The sequence below is a fragment of the Callorhinus ursinus genome, unplaced genomic scaffold (genome assembly GCF_003265705.2).
Source record: "Callorhinus ursinus isolate GAN/ISIS: 27379988/994484 unplaced genomic scaffold, GSC_fseal_2.0 scaffold89, whole genome shotgun sequence".
Lineage (NCBI taxonomy): Eukaryota > Metazoa > Chordata > Mammalia > Carnivora > Otariidae > Callorhinus > Callorhinus ursinus.
This window is the reverse complement of record NW_027397151.1, coordinates 1,094,117-1,115,282: the sequence shown is the minus strand read 5'-3', so window position 1 is coordinate 1,115,282 and position 21,166 is coordinate 1,094,117. Positions and strand designations below refer to the sequence as shown.

The following is a 21,166-nucleotide window of genomic DNA, read 5'->3' as shown; positions in this document are numbered from 1 at the left end:
AAAAGAAGAAGATAACAGGAGAGGAAGAAAAGGGGAGTATGTCGGAGGGGGAGACGAACCATGAGAGATGATGGACTCTGAAAAACAAACTGAGGGTTTAGAGGGTAGGTGGGTGGGGGGATGGGTTAGCCTGGTGATGGGTATTGAGGAGGGCACGTTCTGCATGGAGCACTGGGTGTTATGAACAAACAATGAATCATGGAACACTGCATCAAAAACTAATGATGTAATATATGGTGATTAACATAACAATAAAAAATAAAAAAAAAAACAAAAACAAAACAAAACAAAAATCGTTTGTGCTCTGCCTACTCATCCCTCCCTCCCTTGCCCCCTGGAAGCCACTGATCTTTGTGTTTGCATAATTTTGCTTTTTCCGGAATGTTATATAGTTGGCATCATGCAGTGTGTAGCATTTTCTGATTGGCTTCTTTCACTGAGTGATATGCATTTGAGGTTCCTCTCTGTCTTCTCATGGCCTGAGAGCTCATTTCTTCTTAGTCCTGAATAATATCTGCAGTCTGGATGATCCACAGTTTATTTATTAATCACCTACCGCAGGGCATCTTGGTTGCTTCTGAGTTTTGGCGATTATGAATAAAGCCGCCATAAACATCCACGTGCAGGTTTTTGTGTGGACATGAGTTTTCTACTTCTTTGGATAAATACCAACGAGTGTGGTTGTGGATCGTATTACAAGAGTTTTGTGAGAAACTACCAAACTGTCTTCCAAAGTGGCTGCCCCATTTCGTGCTCCCGCCAGCAGTGGATGAAGAGTTCCTGCTTCTTCACATCCTCGCCAGCCTTGGGTGTCAGCGTTCTGGATTTTGGTGGTTCTGATAGGTGTGCTTGACGGCCTTTTGCAGACTCGATCACAGCGCCCACTAGATGGCCGCACCTTGCAGGGCTGGGCAGTGCCTTCCAGGATACAGCATATGCTCTAAGTCAGCAACCAATTTATGGTGCTCCTTCTGCACAGCTGGGATTCATGGACCTGGGAATCAAGGGGTCAAAATGGGATGGCTCCTCTCACTGTTCCCTCTCCTGATCCACGAGCTGAATCTCTGCTGTCTGTTCCCACAACTTCTGGTTCTAGAAAGCTCAGTTCAAGGGGAAGAGAGCCCCATCCAGAGGACGCAGTGCCAGTCTCATTGGGCTGTGGGCTGGGGCGGCCACCTGGCCACGTAGGACGCTTCGTGCCAGTGAGCCAACAGGTAAAGAACGTAGACTGTACTGGCCAGGCTGATCGGGCCTGTCTGTCAAGGGGCAGAGGGCCGGAGGACATGCCTGGAATGCAGGAGGATTCCCCGGGGTGCCTCCCAGTACCCTCAAGTCCTGTGATTGAAGTCAGTGCAAAAGTTCAAGGACGCGATTCAGGCGGGCTTGCTGGGAGCTCAGGCCCATCAGGAAGGAAGCTCTGGGGCTCCCACCAGGCGGGGAGTCCCAGCCAGGGAGCGTGGACTGGATGGTGCAGAACGGCCTGTGGCCAGCTGCAGAAATGAGGACCACAGCAGCTGCTGACCTTATCCCTGCCACCAAGCTGCAGCACCGAGTGTGAGCCTGTGGAGAACACCGGGGAGGGACTGTCTTCTCCTGGGCATATGCGCGTGTTTTCAGGATGGCCGCATCCAGTTAGGTGGGAGCATGACTTTGTTGTTGTCTTTGTTTAGAAAATAGGGTTTAAAGGGTGCTGTGAGCAAGGCTTGGGAGGTGTGCCGAGGCCCGTGCTGGGGGCCGTGCTGGGGGCAGGATGCCTCTGGCTCTCGCTGGGCCACATTGGTCAGCACGCCCCCTTCCGCATATTCCTGATTAAGGGGATCACCAGAGGCACTTCTGCTTGAGATCTGGAGGCCAGGAGGGCAGTGGGGCCACGTGTGGATGGAGGGGACTGTGGGACATCTCCTGGTTTGGGCGCTGTAAATACTTGCTTATAGATATATATTTTTTAATGTAATGGTTTTTATTTTTTTTAAAGAATTTATTTATTTGACAGAGAGAGCAAGCACAAGCAGGGTGAGGGGCAGAGGGAGAAGCAGGCTCCCCGCTGAGCAGGGAGCCCGACATGCAGCTCAGTCTTGGGACCCTGCGATCGTGACCTGAGCTGAAGGCAGGTGCTTCACCGACTGAGCCACCCAGGCGCCCCTGCTTACAGACTTTTGTGTGTGCACAGATCCTCTTCTGTTTAGTGCTGTTTCCCAACCTTTGAGAACTGGTGACTCCCAGAGAAACCCTTCCAGACTTAACGTTCCTCAACTCCCTTCCTGTGCTAGGACATTTTAGTGCCTCTGATGGGCCATGTGTGTGTTGTGTGTGCGCTGGGCCCTTTGGAAGGCCACATTCCACTGCAATGGCTACGATCTGTAGCCCCAGAACCAACTCTGGCCCCCTTGCAGGTGACCTTGCCCTGTGGCTAATGCATGCTTTGGGGGGAAATGTCCAGCTGGGCGATTGAAGTCACTGGTCAGAAACTGTCAAGTCTTGCAGGGGCGGGCGTGGTTGCACCTGCCCTTCCCACCGGCTGTGCATGAAGGTGCCAGGGTCCTGACATGCCGTGCTGACCCACACTGTGTGTCTCCGGCGGCTCAATCCCTCCTCTGTTTTTACCGGCGGTCCCGGATTTGTTCCCTTGGAGCTAGGGGTGGTCGTGTGACGTGGCGCGACCAACAAGATCTAACCAGAAGTTGTGAACAGGGAGCAGATGGGGCAGGTATGCCCTGCGAGGCTCTATTCCTCCTGCTGGCTTCCTCCTAGAACAGGGAGAGGATGATGTGATGCCCATGGAGGCAGCCTTCTTGCAGCCATGAGGACAAAGGGACCGGCTGAGGATGGGCTGTCAGTGACACTGAGGCCACTCTACCCCTTGGGACTGCCTGCCTCTAGGTTCCCGTGAGGCATGCAGACAAAACTCTGTTTAGAATCTCTGTTCATTGGCGTTTCCTAAATGTATTTCCCTGGTGATATAGCCCTGAGCATCAGCAACGCAAGCACAGAAAAAAGGGGCCAGAAATACCATTAGGAATGCTTGTTTCCGGACGACCGCTTTTGCCCCCCAGGCGGGGGGTGGGGAGCGGGGCAGATCTTGGTTCGCTGAATATGCTGCTTTCATTTCCTGTTCTCCTGGGCGGACACTTAGGACCCCACGGACCTACAGGGAGCATTCATTCTCTGCAAACTAGAAGGATATGAACCCTTCGAACAATGTGAAAAACACGAATAATGCTTTTAATACTTGATGCCTTTGGGAATCGCCCAGGATAAAAGAAACAAAGAAAAGACACAAGAATGTATAGAATCCCAATTTTGTGAAAGAAAAACAGGGGAAGAAGATTCAGGGAAAACAGGCCAAAGTTACCAGCAGTTACTGCTGGGTGTCAAGTCACGGGGTGTCTCGGTGCTCCTGTCTTCCCCCGAGGGTCCTATGGTGAGCGCACAGTGCACTGTCCCACGGAGACCCAGCAGTCGGGGCCCCGTCCCTGCCTCCCCTCCGAGGGGCCCCAGTAGGGCTTGCCCACAGGGGTGCGTGCTTCTCCCCGCCTCCCGCACAGTCCCCGTGGCTGCGCCCCTACCCGGCCCTGCCTCTAGGTGGGTCCCTGGGCTAGCAGGGGTGCGGTGGAGTTGAGGAGCGTGCCAGCCCCTCGGTGCTGTCTCCGTGGAGCCCCAGCCCCTTCCAGCTTTCTGGTGAACGGGCTCCTTTCATGCTCCCTTATGGCTACCTCTGCGCAGCGCAGCCCGGCCGGTGAAGCACCAGGACTGGGGTTCCCAGGCCGGTGGCACCCCTGCCAGGCCCCGCAGCTCGAATCCCAGGGACTGCCCTGCCTGGCCATGTCCTCAAGCCGGACTCCTCACTAGTCGGGCTTCTGGAGAGCCACACACAGCTCGGGGCGCCCTGGATTGTGGGCGACATTGGCTAAATGGGGTCACAGGTTGGAGGGGTGATGGCGTGACAGGTGGCAGGGTGAGGACAGCGCTGCCTGGTGCCGCGGGAAGGTTTCGTGGAGCCTCTGAAAGCCAGGCTTTGGGATGAATACAAACGAAGCCAAGCATCTGAGGAGTAGACGATGGACTGAGGATTTTAACGTGGGGCTGTTTCCGACACTATTGGGGAAACCCCTCTCATCTTGCGAGTCTGGGAGCCGGGTGCCACGCTCAGCACTCCTTAGCGTCTGTCCTGCACAGCTGGGGTGTTCCGACCTGCAGGGCCTGGGCAGCCAGCAGCTCTCCGTAGAGCGGCCCCCCCCCCGTCAGGGCTGCCCCCTCGGCCCCCCGGCGTTGGCTGCGTGCTCCGCTGGGATGGGGGCCTGTTGTGCCAGAGGGGACGTCTTCGCTTCTGCTCGCAGCGGCGTTGGGGTGCACAAGCTGAGGAAGTTCGGGCGCGGGTCACTAGGTTGAGGGCGGTTACAGGTAGCAGTGACTAGCCGCAGTTCACGGGGCTGTGCTGTGCCCACGCTCTAGCCATGGCCACGTGTCGGGTCCCCTCATCGTGAAGGCACCCGCGTCAGCCTCCCGGCCACGGCCACGGCCACACAGTCCGCCCCACCACGTGCTCCCTGAGCAGCACCAGGCACCGGGCACGTCTAGCCACACACGGAGCAGACAGAGCGGTAGGGCGGGTCACCCAACTCGGGGCCAGAGGTCGTCTGCTGAGCGGGGGGCCCCCGTCCAGCCCCAAAGTCCCAACAGGGAAAAGCAACGGCACACGAGGGACAGAAAACCTTCTGTAGACATTTATTCTACTTCAAGTAACAAAACCTATGGAGTTGCATGTTTTAATGTACAGTGATATCATACTTTGCAATATAAAATACAATTTACAGAAATTTCTATCAAGTAACCCTAAAGAAACACACTTGATTTTTACATTTGTGTATTTAAATTAGAAAAATTTGTTTTACATGTAAAAAACCCTTCACATCATATTAGATGTTGGAACTTGACGCCACTTCAATGTAATTTAACCTACTGACGCTTGGTCTGGAACCAGTCACACCGAATCACCAAGTTCTCCGTGTTCGTTGTTATCATTTGAACATTTGTGCTAGAAAGTGAAAAATCTGTAGTGATGTACAATGGAATAGACTCCAAACAATGAATGAAATTCTCTAATTTTACACTTGCAAAAGTAAGTTTATGAAAATATAAAAAAATTATGAAAGTGTATTTGTACAGTCAAATAAATTAGCAAGGTTTTCTCTATTTCCTGCTTTGGAAGTACTTGAAATTATGCGACCAGGAGCAGGACGCTGTTTGGGTCAACAGTGTCCCGGTGTGTTGTTCTCGAGCGACTGTCACTGTTTTCTGTCTCAGACTTCACACAAACACTGTTCCATTTTCAGTGACAGACCTTAAAACGCATCACCGGCCAGGGTTGCAGTCTGGGGCGGGTGCACTTTCCCTGGGCCACAGGCAGGACTGTGGGGATGGTCGGGTTTCACAAACAAAAATGCTCCTGATTATTCAAATCAAAGTCACCCCCCACCCCCCACCCCCGTTTTAAAGTACACTTAATTGGCTTCTTTTCTCACTTTCTTTAAGCTGGTAAAGGTTACACCTTTTTCAATAAATTGCTATTTAAAAAATGCAACAGTTTCTACTCGGACAGATGTTGCTTTTAATCCTGTTCTTGAGGGAAAAAAACGTATAAGGTGATATACAAAAACTGAGAAAAACTAAGAAATGTTTTGTTTCCCGGTTGAAATTAGTAATTCACATTTCCTTGTGACAAAAGAAAAACACGTTTGTAAAAGCTCTGTCTCTCTCCCCATCCCCGGGAGGGGCAGAAGGCCTTCCCCCCGGCTGGCGCCCCTCGCAGCAGCTTTCCAGAAACAGAGATACAGAGATGTCAGTAAAGGTACGGCTCTAAGGTCCACGGAAATTCCCTTAAAATTTACTCTGGTCAAGTTACTGGAAAAGATAACTTTATAATCTGAAAAAGCAATATGCTTCTGTAGACACTTTCCCATTTCAGTAATTTTAAATGGAAATACTGAGTTCTTAGTTTTTTTTTTTTTAAAAAGCATCAGAATTGTAAAGATGTGAAATTTTGTAAGAAACCACTATACACAAAATTACAGTAATTTTTCAAGTCCAGAATATTCTATTCTGCATCTAAGTTCGTAGCTCTTTGCAAAACCACATGCTCACCACAGCTGGGGCCAGCTCTCCGGGAGGCCGGCTGCGGGCGGCCGGGGCCAGAGCAGCTGCAGGGTCTCGCGCGGCCGGCGAGCGGCCGCTAGGTCTGCGCGGCGGGGGCGGCAGCCCGAGGGGCCTCAGCTTTGGGGTCGCGGGCGCCCTCCTTGCTTTTGCTGCGGTCCTTGCGCTCCCGGCCGTGGTCACGGGTCCGGTCACGGCCGCGCTCCCTGCTGCGAGACCGCTCCCGCTCCCGCCTGCGCTCCCGGTCCCGGTTCCGGCTGCGCTCCCGGCTCCGGCCCCACTCGGCCGCCCGCTCTGGCTCCCGCCCCCGGTCCCTGTCGGCACCGCGCTCCCGACTCCGGTCCCACTCGCGCCCGGGGTCCTTGTCGCGGTGACGGCCCCGCTCGTGGCCCCTTTCCCAGTCCCGCTCCCGGCTCCAACGCCGCCCTCGCTCCCGCCGGCGCTCCTCCAGGGCCCTGCCCGGCCGGTTCTCTGGCAGCGTGGCTTCGGGTTCATCCAGAGGCTTTTCTTTGGGCCCGGCTTCAAACCGCTCCCTCGGCCGCCCTTCGAAGGCCTGGCTTCTGTACTCATGGCCCTTGCCCTCACGGAAATCAGTCTCGGGGCCCTGTGTGGGCGCCTCTTCCCAGCGCTCCGCCCGGTGCGGTGGTGGGTGGCTGGGCAGCTCCAGCAGTGGCCTGGGGCCTGGCTTCAGCCCCGGCGCTGGCGGGCCCTGGAAGTGGAAGCGGGGAGGCGTGGGCTCACTCTTCTCGGGAAAGGGCACAGACCCTCTGGGTCCGCCAAACGGAAGGGGCGCTGGCGCCCGGGGGTTGGCAAATCTCGGCGGTGAGCTTACCCTCTGCTCCTCGAACTGCTGAGGCTGAATCCCCCTGGGTCCTGGCATGAAATTTGGTGCTTGGCCTCTGGGTCCTTCAAACTGACCAGGATGTGGCCCCCTTGGGCCCACAAAGTGGCCGGGGGGGGGCCCTCTCTGACCGCCAAACTGGGAGGGAGGGGGACCCCCTCGGGGCCCTTTAAACTGTGACAGCAGAGGCCTTCTCTGGCCTCCAAACTGGAAAGGCGCCGTGCTCCTACTCCCCATGAACTGGGCTTGTTCTGGTCCCTCAAACTGCGGGGCAGGGCCGGCCATCTCATCGTACGGGCTGTCCTGGAATTCCCTTTTCTCCCCATGGGGGTCCTTCCGCTCTTCAAATTGGGGTGGTGCTGCTCCTCTGGGCCCCCCAAGGTGGGAGGGGGAGGGACCCCTGCCATCCCCGTAGGGAGAGGGCCCATGTGGCCCTGAGAACAAGGAAGGGATGGGCCCCTTCTGGGCCCCAAATCTGGCCGGCGGAGGCCCCCTTGGCCCATCGCTATTAGAAATGATATTCTCTTCTGAAAACGAAGGGACTGGCCCCCTTGGTCCTGGGAAATTGGGGCCATGAAGCCCTGACGTCCCGAAAGCGCGTGGTGCTGGCTCACGCTGGCCCTGAGATGGGGGCGGAGGGGCCCCTCCTCTCTGTCCAGCTGTGGGGAATGTGGCAGCCCCCTCACCGGGTCTGCACTGTGGCTCTCTGTCTCCTTCGGCTTCAACAGCCGAGTGGTCACCTTTTTCAGCAAACTGAACATTTCTTGGATCCTCGTACTGGGTCGAGCCAAGCGATTTTTCCTGAGAGGTACACGCTGGGCCTGAGAAAGGGTCCCTCCCTCCAGGAGAGGGGAAACTCTGCCCGTCGTTCTGCAAAGGGAAGCCAGGCTGAAACGCGGTGCTGGGGGGCGTGGGCAACAGTACCTTGCGGGCAGGTCTGGGCATGCTACCCAAGCCCGTCGAGGGTGGGCCGCCATCTGCCGGTGGCGGTGCCGGGCTCAAGGAGCGCTCGTGCTTGGGGCCGTCCGGCTTGGCTGGCAGGGCAGTCTCTGCACCCTCTTCCCGGGTTGTGGGGGGCCTCGAGCCGGCTTCGCTCTCGCAGTGCTCCGCGGCCAGCCGCCGGGCCTGCCGGGGGTCCCGACTCTGCCGCGGGTCGCAGCCGGGGCCGGCGGCTGGAGGGGCACCAGGGAGCGCAGCGGGGCGGCCGGCGGCCTGCTGCTCTTGCGGAAACAGCTCAGCCTGGGGCAGGGAGGACTTTGGGGGTGGAGACATGAGTGCCTCAGCCACGGAGAAGTGCGCCATGGAGGCCCCCACGGCGGCCCTCTGCTGCCGTAGCGCGGCTTCCTGCTCCTCCACCTGCCTCTTCTGCTCCTCGATCTGCTTGTTGAGCTCTTCTATCATCTTCTGCTGCTCCACCAGGGAGGGGGCCGCTCCGGGGGCCGCGGGCTCACCAGGCCTCTCCGTGGCGCCTCCCTTCCCGTCCGCACACATCCTGTTGGGCAGGTCGTCAATGGCCACTTTGGCTTCTTCTAAAATGGTCTCATCTTCTGGGTCATAGGCCACCTCCTCCCGCTCGGCGGTCTCGGGGGCCTTGTCCACGTCAGGGCGCCTCCCGCGCTCGAGCTGAGTGTCAAAGGCTCGCTCAGGACCGTACTCCTCTTCGGGGTCATACGGTCTGTCGTCTTCCTCCTCCTCCAGAGCTCTGTCTTTTGAGAACTGACCGAACTGCTGGACAATTGGATCTAGTAAAGGCGCCGCGGGCAGCCCCCCGTCGGCCTTGGCTTTGGAGTCTGGGTGGGAGGCCGGGGCGGACTCCACGGCCTCTCTGGCAGGGGGATCAAATGATTTCTTCTTCCCGAACAGGGTCTGCAGGATGTGCTCCAGGGGCGAGGCTGTTTTCGGGGCAGAGGAATTGGCGGCGGCGGCGGCCGCCGGAACAGCCAGTGCAGGGGCTGAGGGGACGCTGCTCGTGGCTCCCGGTTTGAGCGAGGACAGGATCTTCAACACAGAGGACGAGGCCGGCGCAGCGGGGGGCTCCGGCAGCGGGGGCGGTGGTGGAGGAGTCCCTGGGGGTGTGGTGCTGACCGCCACGTCCCCGGAGCCCACCTGGGACTTGGGGGGCTTCCTCTCAGACTGCGGGGCCGCAGGCACCTTGGGATAGACTGGAACTTCCGTTTCTTCCTGGGTCTGAGGGCGGATCCGCTTCTCCTCTACCTTCTCTAATTCTCCAGCATTTGAAGGACGTTTTATTCTCTGACAGATTACTAACCCAAGGATTAGGTTGGGACGTGGTGACTCGAGACCTGAAAAACAAAATATTTGTGCAAATTTTAGAATCTAACTTCAGCCTTTGTTCCTCAGATGCAAACCCTATTAAGGGCGGTCGTGGAAGACACTCACTGGCAAAGTAAAATCAAGTTTGAAGAGTTTACTGCAAAGGACTGCGGAGCCAGACCACAGAGCCCAGGGTCCAGCTCACGCATAAATTCACCCAGGTTACAGATCAAAACACCAGATATACTGCGAAAGCAGCCGCGTGAGAGGAGGTGGGGAAGGCCATTATGCAAATATCAACATCTGCTAACCTACAGGGAGTGAGGCAGGGCACCAGGGACCGTGTTTCAACAAGATCTTAGCTGTGTTCTTTTGCTAACACGTCAGAAAGGCAATAGCCTGTCCTGTCCTCACTGAGGATTTGCGCCACAGATACGAAGCTGAAGGTTCGATCAGGGGGCCAGTCCTACAACTTGGTTACGATGCTCACCTCCGCACATGCCATTAGGTAAGTTCACTGGCTGCTGGTGTCCAAGTCGCAGTGAATGGGCAGGACTGTGCTGATTGAAATGGCTAAAATAAATCATCTTCTCGGTTTAGAAAGACACTCAGTTAAGGAGAGCTAAGTAATGCTCACGGTCTCTGTAAGCACAGGACAGCGCTGAGACACAAGAGCAGGGTGCTCAGAAAACTGGCCAAGCGGAAGACCCTGGGGTTTCTGGGCACAGGGCAGCTCTTAAACATAGTCATTTCTTAAATAAAAAAAGATTATTCCATTCTAAATCGTACATCAGGAATGTTAATATTTCAATAATGACTCTCCGCCCCACGCTCATAAGAAATCCAGAATACCAAAAGAGGAACAAAAAACCCAAGTCACGAAACAGTAATTTTAGGGAGAAATGATATACAAAAATTTGTCAACAGCGTAAGATACTTAAAATCAAATTGTATAAATGCAACTGGTAAGTTAATGTTACTGTAGTATATAGGTATTTATGCTGTGTGTGTACACCTTTCACTTACTGAAAATCAGTACTGTTTTCCCATTCTTTTTGGTTTTAAAGATGATCACAAGTCACTTCAAATAGTTGTTTTTGGACCCCGTTATATAATTCTAAAATGTCTGTTAATCTTCCCAAATTCCAATAGAGCTGGGTTGACAGGCGGAGCACACGAGGGTGGTAGACGGCCCATCCAGCCCCCGAGAAGGAAAATCAGGTATGCCAGAGGTGGGGAGATGGAGCCTCTGCACACACAGCCTAGTGCAACCCTCCCTCCCTCCTGTTGGGAAGGGCCTGCTTCACAGGCTCACATGTGAGAGTGGGGTGCCCGTGGAAGACATCCACTCCTAACACACCAGGACCTGAACACCACCTTCATTAGAGACCCGGCTTCCAGAACGTCCTCTCCCTGGCCGCCCCCCCCCCCCCCCCCCCCCCCCCCCCCCCAGCCCTCAAAAGCTGTGTATCCAGGAAAGGAAGAGCCTGGCGAAGGAGGGAGTAGAGACTGGAAGGTCAGGCAGCCCACCCTGAGTGTCCTATCCAAATGTTTCTGCTCAGCAGACATGAAGGGTAATCTATCATTTCCTAATTAACATGAGTTAAGGGTATTTTAACTTCGAATGACATCTTACTCTAACAGCCATTCACTGAACACTTGCTTACTCAGATCCAGTTTTGGGTACGATCAATTGCTGAAACGGCTCTCTCGTGGCCATTCTGGACCGAGTGTCTGGAGCCTGGCTCTCCCTGAGGAACCTGACACGCGAGCCAGAGTGAAGGAATGTGCTCAGCCACGCGGGTGGGTGGGCGGGTGGGCGGGCGTGAGCAAGGGCTGGGGAGCCTTGTGGAGGGGAAGTCCCCACGACTGCACTCAATGCAGAGGGCCGTGCCACCTCTTAAGGAAAAGCCCAACTCCGGGCGCACCAACGTCAAGGCTTGTGGTTGGGGGTCGAGTCTCAGGTCAGTAAGCTGTGCGTGACAGGCAAGTCGGTGTTAAACCCAGGAAGACCTGGTCTGGGGTCTGGTGAAGTGTGCCCTTCCAACTAAAACTCCCCGACAGTTTCACGGGCTGCCCGGAGAAAACAATCACTACACCCTAACCTCGGCAACGCTCTGTAGGTTCCGACCTTTGCTGTCCTAGCCATCACAGGCCAAGATGGTGGTTAAATTAGTATTTACATTCGTTTCGACAGCAGCGAGCTCTCTGGGCATTGGCATGTAATTAAGTAGCGTTCAACTCTCAACTTCCTCATCTGCACAGATCTGTAAGTTACCTAACGAAGTTCCAGACTCGGAGCAGCGTTAGTTTTGAATTTTGCCAAGATTTTAAATTTAAACTGGGTGGTCACAAAAAGGCATACGTCTGTTTTGAAGGAGTCAGATCTTATCGTCTCAATTGTGTGTTCATGTTATGGATGCATGAATATCTGATGTGTAACTAGCACCTTGGCAATAACTGACATTTGTGGAACAATAAATCCACTGATCTGTCTCGGGCCTTAGGATCCATCTTTACTGAGATGAGGGTGTGCCCGACTCGACCCTGCCCTCGGCTGCCACAGGGCAGGTGGCAGGCAGGGTGACCGTGGGCAAGAGCAAATGGGTGCCCACAACTGGGGAGGCAGTAGAGGGCCGGCTCTCCTCCAGAACGTCCCACTCCCAGCCAGGGCCCTCTGTAGGCCTGCCCGCTGCCAAGTGCTCCCCTGGAGCAGACAGGGTGTCCGAGCGGGTGCAGCAGCGGCCGTGGCCGCACCGGCTGCAGCGTGGAGACCGAGGGCTCCAGCCCAGGGCACAGGGCTGCTTCTCTGCTTTTGCAAAATTCCTCCCTTTGTCCATCGTTAGAAGCAGAGATGCTTACTTACCAACCGCCCTTTTGAGGGTTGTTAGGTTTGTAATTGATAAAGCCGATGAAAACAAGCAACTAGGTGGGTGGGAGATTGCAACAGGAGCTGCAGCTAGGGTGCCACCCTCCATTTCCAGAGGAGCGATCACTCGGAACAAGGGTGTTGGCACCCACCCGCTCCAAAATGCCGAAGCAGATGTGTCTTCAGGGGGTACTGCATGGGTCGCACAAGCCTCTGGGGTGGTATGCAGGTATCCCCGAATGTTCTCAGTGGAAGGTCTCTAGTCTGAGTCTCCGTGGCTGGAGTCAGACCCGTACAAAAAAAGTGGGGAAACCCAGGGACTGGGGACATCTGCCCTGCTGTGTGCCAATGGACCTCCTGACACCAGACCCAAGCCAGGATTTGTGTTCCTGCGTGTGAGCGGCAGGGAGGCCAGGGAGGGTGAAGGGGCTGGGAACACGGCCCTGGGCCGCCCCCATGCACCTCAAGCCTGACACAGCATGGGACAAAACTTCGTTTTAAACCACCTGAAAGCGGACTCCTTAACCCCAAAACTACCAAAATGCTCTTACCCCCAAATCTATCTGGCACTCTATTTATTTTTTAAAATGAAAATTCTTATAGTCTGAATCCATCAAAATTTTCACTCCTGCTAAACAGAAACTGTGTGGGAGTTAACAGGCCATACTTCTGAAGTATGACTTGCCTAGAAAGAGACTTGGCAAATACAGGGGAGACACTATACACCTCCCCCAACCCTCCACCACCACCGCCACCGCACACACGCATAATGCACACGCACACACACGCACCTCTCCCTCTTTCCAATTTTGAATCCCTAAGACCCGTACAAAGCCACTGGGCCCAGCGCGCGTTTCAGGTAAAAGGAGAGCGTTGTCTGTCTTCGTCCAGGCTGCACGCCCAAAGGGGGTCGTGTTGGCTTATAAAAAATAAAGGTGGAGACTTTCGTCCTCCATCCCAGTGGACCTGTAACAGGTACCAAGAGCTACCAAATGGTTCAAATTCAAACAAACAGTGACCAGTTTCCATGAAATATTTTTATTGATTTCGAAGGAGAAAGCGGTACATGGAATTCAATACCATACTTGACTTTGAGAACGTGTGCACAGCCATGGATTCTTTCTCACACACACACGCACACAGAAAAACTGAGGAGCGCTTACCTGGCAGTACTGCACCTCACAGAAGTTTCCAGCTAGTTTAGAAAGCAGTTAGACGTGAATGCAGAAGACGGCACCATGGGTTTACAGGGTTCATGGAAACCGCCCTCCGCGCTAAGCACCTGGCAGGCAGACTCCCTGCCCCTGCCCTCCCTCCCCACCCCCACCCCCACCCCCGCGCATCCTGGAAGCCCAACACCACTCAACAGGCGCCCCAGGCTGGAGCCTGTGCCCTACAGAGTCCCTCGGTCCCGGCCTGTCGGGGTCACAGGGGGCTGTAAGATGAACGTCCAATGTCAGCTGGATCAGAAACTTGGGCTTTCCAGGTGTCTTCTGAAACTGTGCCGTCAGGTTATTAAGAATGACATGTGGAACGGAACAAGACAACCTGGTATTTCTAATGGACAAATCCTACAAATACGCATGGACGAAAACGTCCTCAGAGAAGCTGAGCGTGCTCTGGGTGTGTTCTGACACGCTGCGTGGACACCTGGTGTGTGGGCCGAGGAGCGGCTACGTGTGGACACACGCTCCGTGTTTACTGTCAGGAGCCCGACGCTGGGAAAACACTCAGCACTGGCCGAGGGGCAGGCGCATGCGGAGTCCCCAGATTAGGTGCCTTCTGTGTCCTGCTTCTCAAGTGTGGACAGCAGGAGTTTGGGGAGAATCCCACATGGACGACATCTACGGGGCCCGCGAGTCCAGGAGGTGAGGGCACCTGTAGCTTCTCTCCACAAACCGAGCTTCAGGTAGAGCCAGTCACACCCTTCTGCAACACCATCCCCACCTCCTGCTTACACAGCAGGCCCCTCACCCAGACAGGTGGCTCGTCAGAGCCGGAGCCCCGTGTCCGCTGAGGCCTGCGCTTCGTGTGCTGCGCAGAGACCAAGCATGACAGACGGAGGAGGTGCAGACCCGGGCACAAGCGACTACGGGGTGTGCAACCTCAGGCAAGCGACAACTGTGGGCAGCGTAGGGGACTCCCCGGGAGATTGGGCTGTGGTGGGAGTCAAGGGCACCCCCGTCAGGCTTGGGCAGTGCTCGCCGGATGGCGCCTGCTCGAGTCCGCCAGGTGTTCTGCTGAGGGACGCCATTGCCACCCTGGGTGCAGGCCTGCGCTTTCACGGGATGCCACGCAGAGACTAACTCTGTAAGGACAGGGACCTCCACGACGGGAGAAACACCCCCATGCCCAGCCTTCCAGATGCGTGCACACACGACACACCAGGACACGCGCCCAGCCTTTCACACGTGACACACACCACGAAACCAGGACACACGAACAGTTGGATCTAAAGAGCGCCAAGTCACGCTATGGGTACGTGAAGCAGGTCAGGCAGAGAACCTGGCCAGGGCTCAAGGTTGTTTACTGGGAAAGTGTATAAAATACACACAGGTATTGATGGCAATAGCGGTATCAGAAGAATAAAAAAATATATGCTAAATAGGGTTAAATTTAGAAGTCCCTTAAGTTAAAAAAAATCTTTAAAAGCTTATAAGCAGAACTTCACTGACCACTACGTTTCTAAAGCCCTCCCTCCTGTCCTGTATTTACTGTGGATGGAAGTCTATGGGTCGTCCGGGTACCCCTTCAGGTGGTGTTGGAGCTTCAGGAGTGCAGGTGGCTGGTCACCGAGCGTGTCCGGGTGGTCAGCGCCCGTCATGCTTAGCGGATCTGGCGCATGCCACCCACCCCACCGCCCTCCTTGTCCCTGTGTCACCCTGGAAGCGTCCCTTGCGACCCCCACCCCTCTGCCAGCTGGGGACCCCCCACCGCAGCTCTGGAGGGTCTCCTCACCTGTCCACTGCAGGGAGCCTGCTCCTGCCTCCGCATCAAGCCCAGCTCCTTGCAGCCCTGCCCCAGCGGGGCCTCCACACAGGCCTCCGCTTGCTCCCGACAGTGACGTCTCTGGGAAGCTCACCCCCTGCGGACCTCGCAGCTGGGGCAGCGGGAGGAGCTTTAGCCTGGCTTCAGGGAGGCTGCGGATCTCAGCCGCGGCTCTGTGAACACCCAGTGTCTGTGTTACCAGGGAACCCTACGCTTCTGCTTACGCTACATCCTCCACACGAGCTTCTACGCTGGTGACTGACCGGAGGCTCTTCACAGGGCCTGGGAGGCCAGCTTCTTCATCTTCACCCTCAGGAACTCAGCACGGTCATCCAGGGAGCGGGCCAGCACGCTGCACACAGCTGCTCGCCAAGAACCTCCAGCAAGGTTCTTTCTGCCACCCGCTAGAGGGCGTCTCTTCACCCCACAAGGGTTCGCGAGAGGACCCCCCTCAAGTCCTTTGCTTTTAAACTGTACTCGCATTAAGGTGACTCGGTGTAGTGTGCCGGCAGCCATCTACCCCCACAATTACGGATACCAGCCCACAGCACTGCAGGCCGGCTTCTGACACGTAGGGACCAACTGAGCCCAGCTCAAGTGTTAAGAACACGCTCCAGTCAGGACCCGGGACGTGAGCGTGGGTGGCGTGCTCTGGCCCGAGCAGCCCTGCTGGGCCCAGCTATGGTTTAGGTGAGGTGAGTATGGCATGTGGCTGCGGCAGGAGCACTGGCTGGGACTGGTGACAGGGCCAGGGACACAGAGGTGCCAGGTCTAGGCAGCGCCAGCAAGGGCCTGGCATTCAGCCATGGCTCTAGAACAACAAAGCACCTCAAGAGTGTTCACCATGTGTTCTCAGGTGTTCTCCATCTTTTGGGGACTTCATGACCAAGGAGACACTTCAATGTGGGCATCTTCTGCCAACTGTGTAACTCAGTCACGTGGACTTCTCAGGGCTTAACAGGAGTTGGCCCCTCACACACCATGTCCCCTTTGGAATCACCCTCAACCCCTTGACACATCTGAGCTTTTTTTTTTTAAAAGAACTAATTTGTAAGTAATCTTCTAAAAGTACCGCTTTCTAAGGAATGAACAAACACAGAATAGCTTTCCTGTATCTCTTGCCTGGCATCTGCTCACCCCTGAGCTGCGGGGCAAGCACAAGCATCCCCCAAGCCCACCATGAGGATTACCTTCCTGTCCGGCCCTTTTCTGGCCTCCACTGACCTGAGGCCATGACCAGCTGGCTGGACACTGTGGGATTTTCCCCTCTTCATGTCACTTTTCTAAGACAATTCATGCCAACAGTAAGGGTATTTCTAGCGCCGCCCTCCGGTATCCCAGAAGCCGAGTTCTAGAGCTAAACGGGGCTCCATCTGCACTCCTCGTTCCTGCTGCTAGAAAGCCACAGTCTGGGTGAGGTGGCAGATCTGCCCGCGTGGTGTTGGCAGGAAAGGGACGTGTGGGGTCAGGTGTGCGCAGTCACCACTCACAAAGTTGGCGCTTACCTGGTCCCTCAAAGGGCAAGAGTTTGGATGGAATGGGGTCCTTAGCACTCAGTGGGATCAGGTAGAGGTCCTTGACGTGCCTGCTGTTATTAGCTACAACGCCAAAGCGGCCACGGCTGCTAAAATAGGAGTAGAGAGAGATATAGGCCACCTCCTCCTCCTCGGTCGCGGGGTGGAATCGGATCAGACACAGCTCCTGCAGCACAAAGAGAGGGCGAGAGAGCGTTGGCCTGCAGCTACTCAGAGAAGGCATCCGCGCTCATCTTCCATCTAAACCTCGAAGGCCGTCTGAAAAGAGAGAAACGAGCGCTTCTCGGCCCGGTCCCCACAGTCCTGCCGTCACCCAGCGCGTCAGGACGATGGAGCAGGAGGGACAGCAAGGGCCCCAGCACCGGGCTGCTGGACTCAAACCCTGGTTTCGGCAGCAATCTCCTGAAGACCACTTCTACTCCTAGCCCCGCTTTTCCCAAAACAGCCCCTCCTGTGTGTCCCTGGACCGCACGTCATCTGCTGCGGTGCTGGCCTAGAGCAGAGTCTGACGCGGACTGTGAGGACAGTGGTCCTGGTCACCTGGCTGTGTGACCTACACAAGAGCCAAGTGCGGCTCCATATCGGGAAGGCTCAACGAGACCAGAGGGTCTGAGCCCCGCGTGTGCCTGAGGAAAACCGCAGCCCTTCCCCACGCATGCATGCCCAGCTGTGGCTGCAACTCTGGGGCTCACAGCCTCCAGACCCAGGGCCCGGGCCTTGCGGGAGCCAGGCCACCTTCTGGCACCTGCCAGCTCCCTCAGTCACAGAAACAACGGGGAGACATGGTGCCTGTTTCTCACCAACCCTGAACCACACACACATTAACAGAAACCGTAATAAAACTGCCATTACCGTATTACCCAAACACACAGTCATCCCCACCATAAATGTCATTTTAAACATTTACCTGGCAATATTTAATAACTTATAGGCTGACGTTGCAAGTACTAACCCATCAAGAAAGACTTGCATTTACACAAATGCCTTCCTCCGTGGGTGCAGAGATTAGACTATGGCAGGTACCTTGGACACAGAAGATTTGAGTTTGCCGACATAATCCCAAACTGTTCTGGGTGTGATCCTTCCACCAATGTGAATCGTGTCCGGCAGGTCCTAAACAAAACGTACTTTGGGTAAATGACCAGTAAAACCGCAGCACTTCAGACTGATGTAGTAACTTCAAGGCACCAAACTACCTGAGATTCAAGAAGACCACAACTCCTCCACAGAAAATGGTTAACACTAGCACTAAATATTGCTTGGTTAGCATCCAGGATTACGAGTCACCAAGCATGAGCGCAGCATGATGGCCTTCTGCCAAACGGGAGTATGTTTCGCAGAACATTTCTAGGTTATCTGTTGTGGACGTGTATGCACAGCAAGGACTCAGACACGACCCAGAAGCGACTTACTTCTGCTCACTAAGGTTGTACATACTAGTGCCGTTCACGCTGATTTTGGGAAAGTGAAGCGCTGTTGTGTGTCCACACCAAGAGAGTCACACGTGCCTTCAGCCAGGAATGCACACACACTGGCTCAACGCCCTCACTGAACAGAGGGGGGCGGAAAACGACCCAAGCTTTTTCATAAATGTTGGGACACTCCTCATCTGAATTTCTACCAGTGTCCAAACCGCTTACCCCGCTTACTCATGACAGCAAGTCCCGCGGGGCCTTCCGAGTGCTCATGCATCCGGACCCTCTGCTGGAAGGCTGCCGCACATCTGACCCCGACCCCAGGCAGAGCAGCTAGCTAAGGAAGACACGCGCGCGCACACACACGCTCTCTCACTTCTAACCTCACTGAGGCAGTCACAGCACCCCGACACGGGATACGCCTTAGTGACAAATTTCGCTACGCTCTGCATGTTAATAAATCCTTTCCAAACGGTGCTGAGTCGGGACAAAAAGAGGGTTGTCTCTCCTTCCGGAGGGGACCTTGACTCGGAGAGGCTGTAAAACAAAACCAGAGAAAACAGACCAATCTTTCTCTCTGCTCAATTTCCAAGGTATAGAGATGTTGTGGAATTATAAAGGCAAGAGTAAATTCCTGCAAGTTTTGGTAGCTTTTTCAAATTAGCTACTTTAACCATAATCCCACAGACATTCTGGTCAAGAAAAAACAAACTGAATAGGCAACAAACCTGAATGACCCTAAGACCACGTTTCAGTTTTCAAGATCGATGTGTTTAAAACAAGGACCAGGCATGCTAAAACCAGGCCTTCTCATGCCCTGCAAATTATCAGAATGCAGCTGTATTCTGGGTGGATCGGAGCTGAACTCCAGGCTCACCCCCACCCCGTTCCTTCGGTTAATCCACGGGACACGAGGCCCATGGCTTGCTCATGCTGCACGTGTAGCGCGCACCTGACACGCGGCGCTGGCGGCGCTGGCAGGAGGTATCTGGGCTCAGGAGACGGGGACGGCTTAGCTAGTATGGACCTGGGCACCGTCACCGAGGTCACGGCGGGCTTCAGGACGTCTTGTCGGGTTTCCGCTGGGTGGGCACCATCTGGGCGGGCTGCTGCAGGGGCCGTGACTGTACACGACCCGCTGGACGCAGTCCTGGGGTCCCGGCCAGACACCGTGACCGTGGTGAGCACCGTGCCCCCACAGGTGGCTGGGCAGGAGGGGCCCTCCAGGGCGGAGGATTCTGGGTGGCTGTCTTCTGGCGGCACGGGGAAATATTTTCTCTCCAAGTGTGTGTGAGAAGCACTTTCTAGGTCTGGCTCAGAGGCATTTTCGGGCAGAGTTTCTGGTATCGCTTCATCAGCTGAGCTAAGAACTGGCTCAGAGAGAGAGGTCTCGTACTTGGATTTTGACTCTTCCTTCTTAGAAGCTGACAACTTTTGTTTTTTTGGAGCTGGCTCATCTTCTGATGAAGGAACCTGACCTGAAAAACATAAGGAAGGCCTTCCTGAGAAATCCCACACATTCAAGAGCACAGCTTGCCTCTAAGTACATAATTTCTTATAAGAATAAAAAAATGCAACATTTTAAGATTTTATTTATTTACTTGAGAGAGTGAGCGAGCGAGCGAGCGAGAGAAGCGGAGGGAGAGGCAGAGGGAGAAGCAGGCCCCGCCGAGCAGGGAGTCCGACAGGGGGCTCAATCCCAGAACCCTGGGATCATGACCTGAGCCAAAGGCGGACACTGAACCAACCAAACCACCCAGGCGCCCCAAAAGCAGCATTATAGAGGCTAACTCCATAAACTTCAGAAAGTACGATCCCAATCAGGAGGATCCATGACTGAGGCAAAAGGAAATGAAGCCTCAGCTCCGAAGGTTCGTACCCCAGGCTGCGCTCACCTGTGCAGATTTTACAGTTGAGATCAAACAGATGAGCCCGGTGCTGACCCGTGGTGTCCTTCAGCATGCTGCTGAAGACGTCCAGGAGGGGTGCGGTGCTTTTCTCCGGCATGGCCCGCACCAACTCCTGCTGCTCCTGCAGGGTGAAGAGGGGACAGCCGAGCAAGTCACGCTTCCCTCTGTCTCCACGGCAACAGCCACAGAAGCTGCCCGGGCTAGGAACAGCCACTGGCACAAGGACGAGGAGGAGGGCCACTGCATACAGCACTTGTCACAAGCTTAGGGTCTTGCCCGATAACTCAGAGATGTAAGTACACTGGGAACAGATTACTTTTACTCCATTCTCGTTTGTTCCCCAAATCCCCAAGACTTACGTCGGAGTCAGACACGGGTGGAGAGTCCTCCATGTCGGGCACAGGCTCCTGTTTAGTGGTGGTCTTCTTATTCTCACTGTGCAGCTTATTTCTGGACTCCATCACCTGAGATGAAAAGGGCACAGAGCATGAAACCTTGTTCAGGGGGCCTCGCTCGTGCCTCGCCCATCAACTGACGCCCTGGAGACCCAGAAGGCCCAGCACCGAGCGCCAACCCCCATGGCACTCACGGGTTTGGTTGGCCGCTCCCTCCACGTGGACAGCTCTTTAGACACCAGTTCTTCTGGCTTCATTCTCACAAGTTTTGCCAAAGAGATTTCCTCACGCAGAACACGATGGAAGAGCCCCTATAAACACACATCTTTAGTTCGCTTGCTCAAAAACACTTCAGTGTCTGCTTCTAAGACACTAGAGAGAATACAAGAAAACCACAGCTGCGTGAGAAGCCTCCACCAGAAGCCCCACGGCAGCGGGACGGAGGCCTGAAGAACAGGACTGAGCCCAGCAGGGGCCAGACAACCACCGGCACGAGTCGGCTAGTTGCCCTAGCGCGCCACGCTGTACCGACTCTGCTAAAAAGACCTCAGAGAAAACAAAATCCACTCAAAAAGGTACAGAGTTACAAATAAAGGTAGCAAAAAATAGCTTCTGCCGTGAGGTTACCATGATGAGATGGGAAGTCAGACTCTGCTTCGCAGCACATGGAAGAGCTCGAGAGGCCATTGGACAGGAGGCCTGAAAATGGCGAGCCCCAGAGGGCAAGAGGCAGGGGAACCACACTGGGCAAATGACTAATGCTTTCCCAGGAACTCTCATTTCAACCCC

At 55.0% G+C, this 21,166-nt stretch overlaps 1 protein-coding gene across 11 annotated transcripts in view; it reads right to left on the bottom strand.

Moving 5' to 3' along the window:
* Positions 1 to 4,709: 4,709 nt before the first annotated feature.
* DIDO1 (death inducer-obliterator 1) overlaps positions 4,710 to 21,166 on the bottom strand; it is a 51,343-nt gene continuing 34,886 nt past the window's right edge. For all 11 annotated transcript variants that reach the window (XM_073888301.1, XM_025864940.2, XM_073888302.1 and 8 more), the window contains 8 exons: positions 20,572 to 20,688; positions 20,342 to 20,446; positions 19,968 to 20,103; positions 19,025 to 19,550; positions 18,456 to 18,609; positions 17,681 to 17,770; positions 16,628 to 16,823; positions 4,710 to 9,294 (listed from right to left, as the gene is read on the bottom strand). In XM_073888301.1, coding sequence (XP_073744402.1) covers positions 6,230 to 9,294; positions 16,628 to 16,823; positions 17,681 to 17,770; positions 18,456 to 18,609; positions 19,025 to 19,550; positions 19,968 to 20,103; positions 20,342 to 20,446; positions 20,572 to 20,688 — 4,389 coding nt within the window. In that variant the 3' untranslated portion in view covers positions 4,710 to 6,229. The remainder of the gene's footprint in view (positions 9,295 to 16,627; positions 16,824 to 17,680; positions 17,771 to 18,455; positions 18,610 to 19,024; positions 19,551 to 19,967; positions 20,104 to 20,341; positions 20,447 to 20,571; positions 20,689 to 21,166) is intronic.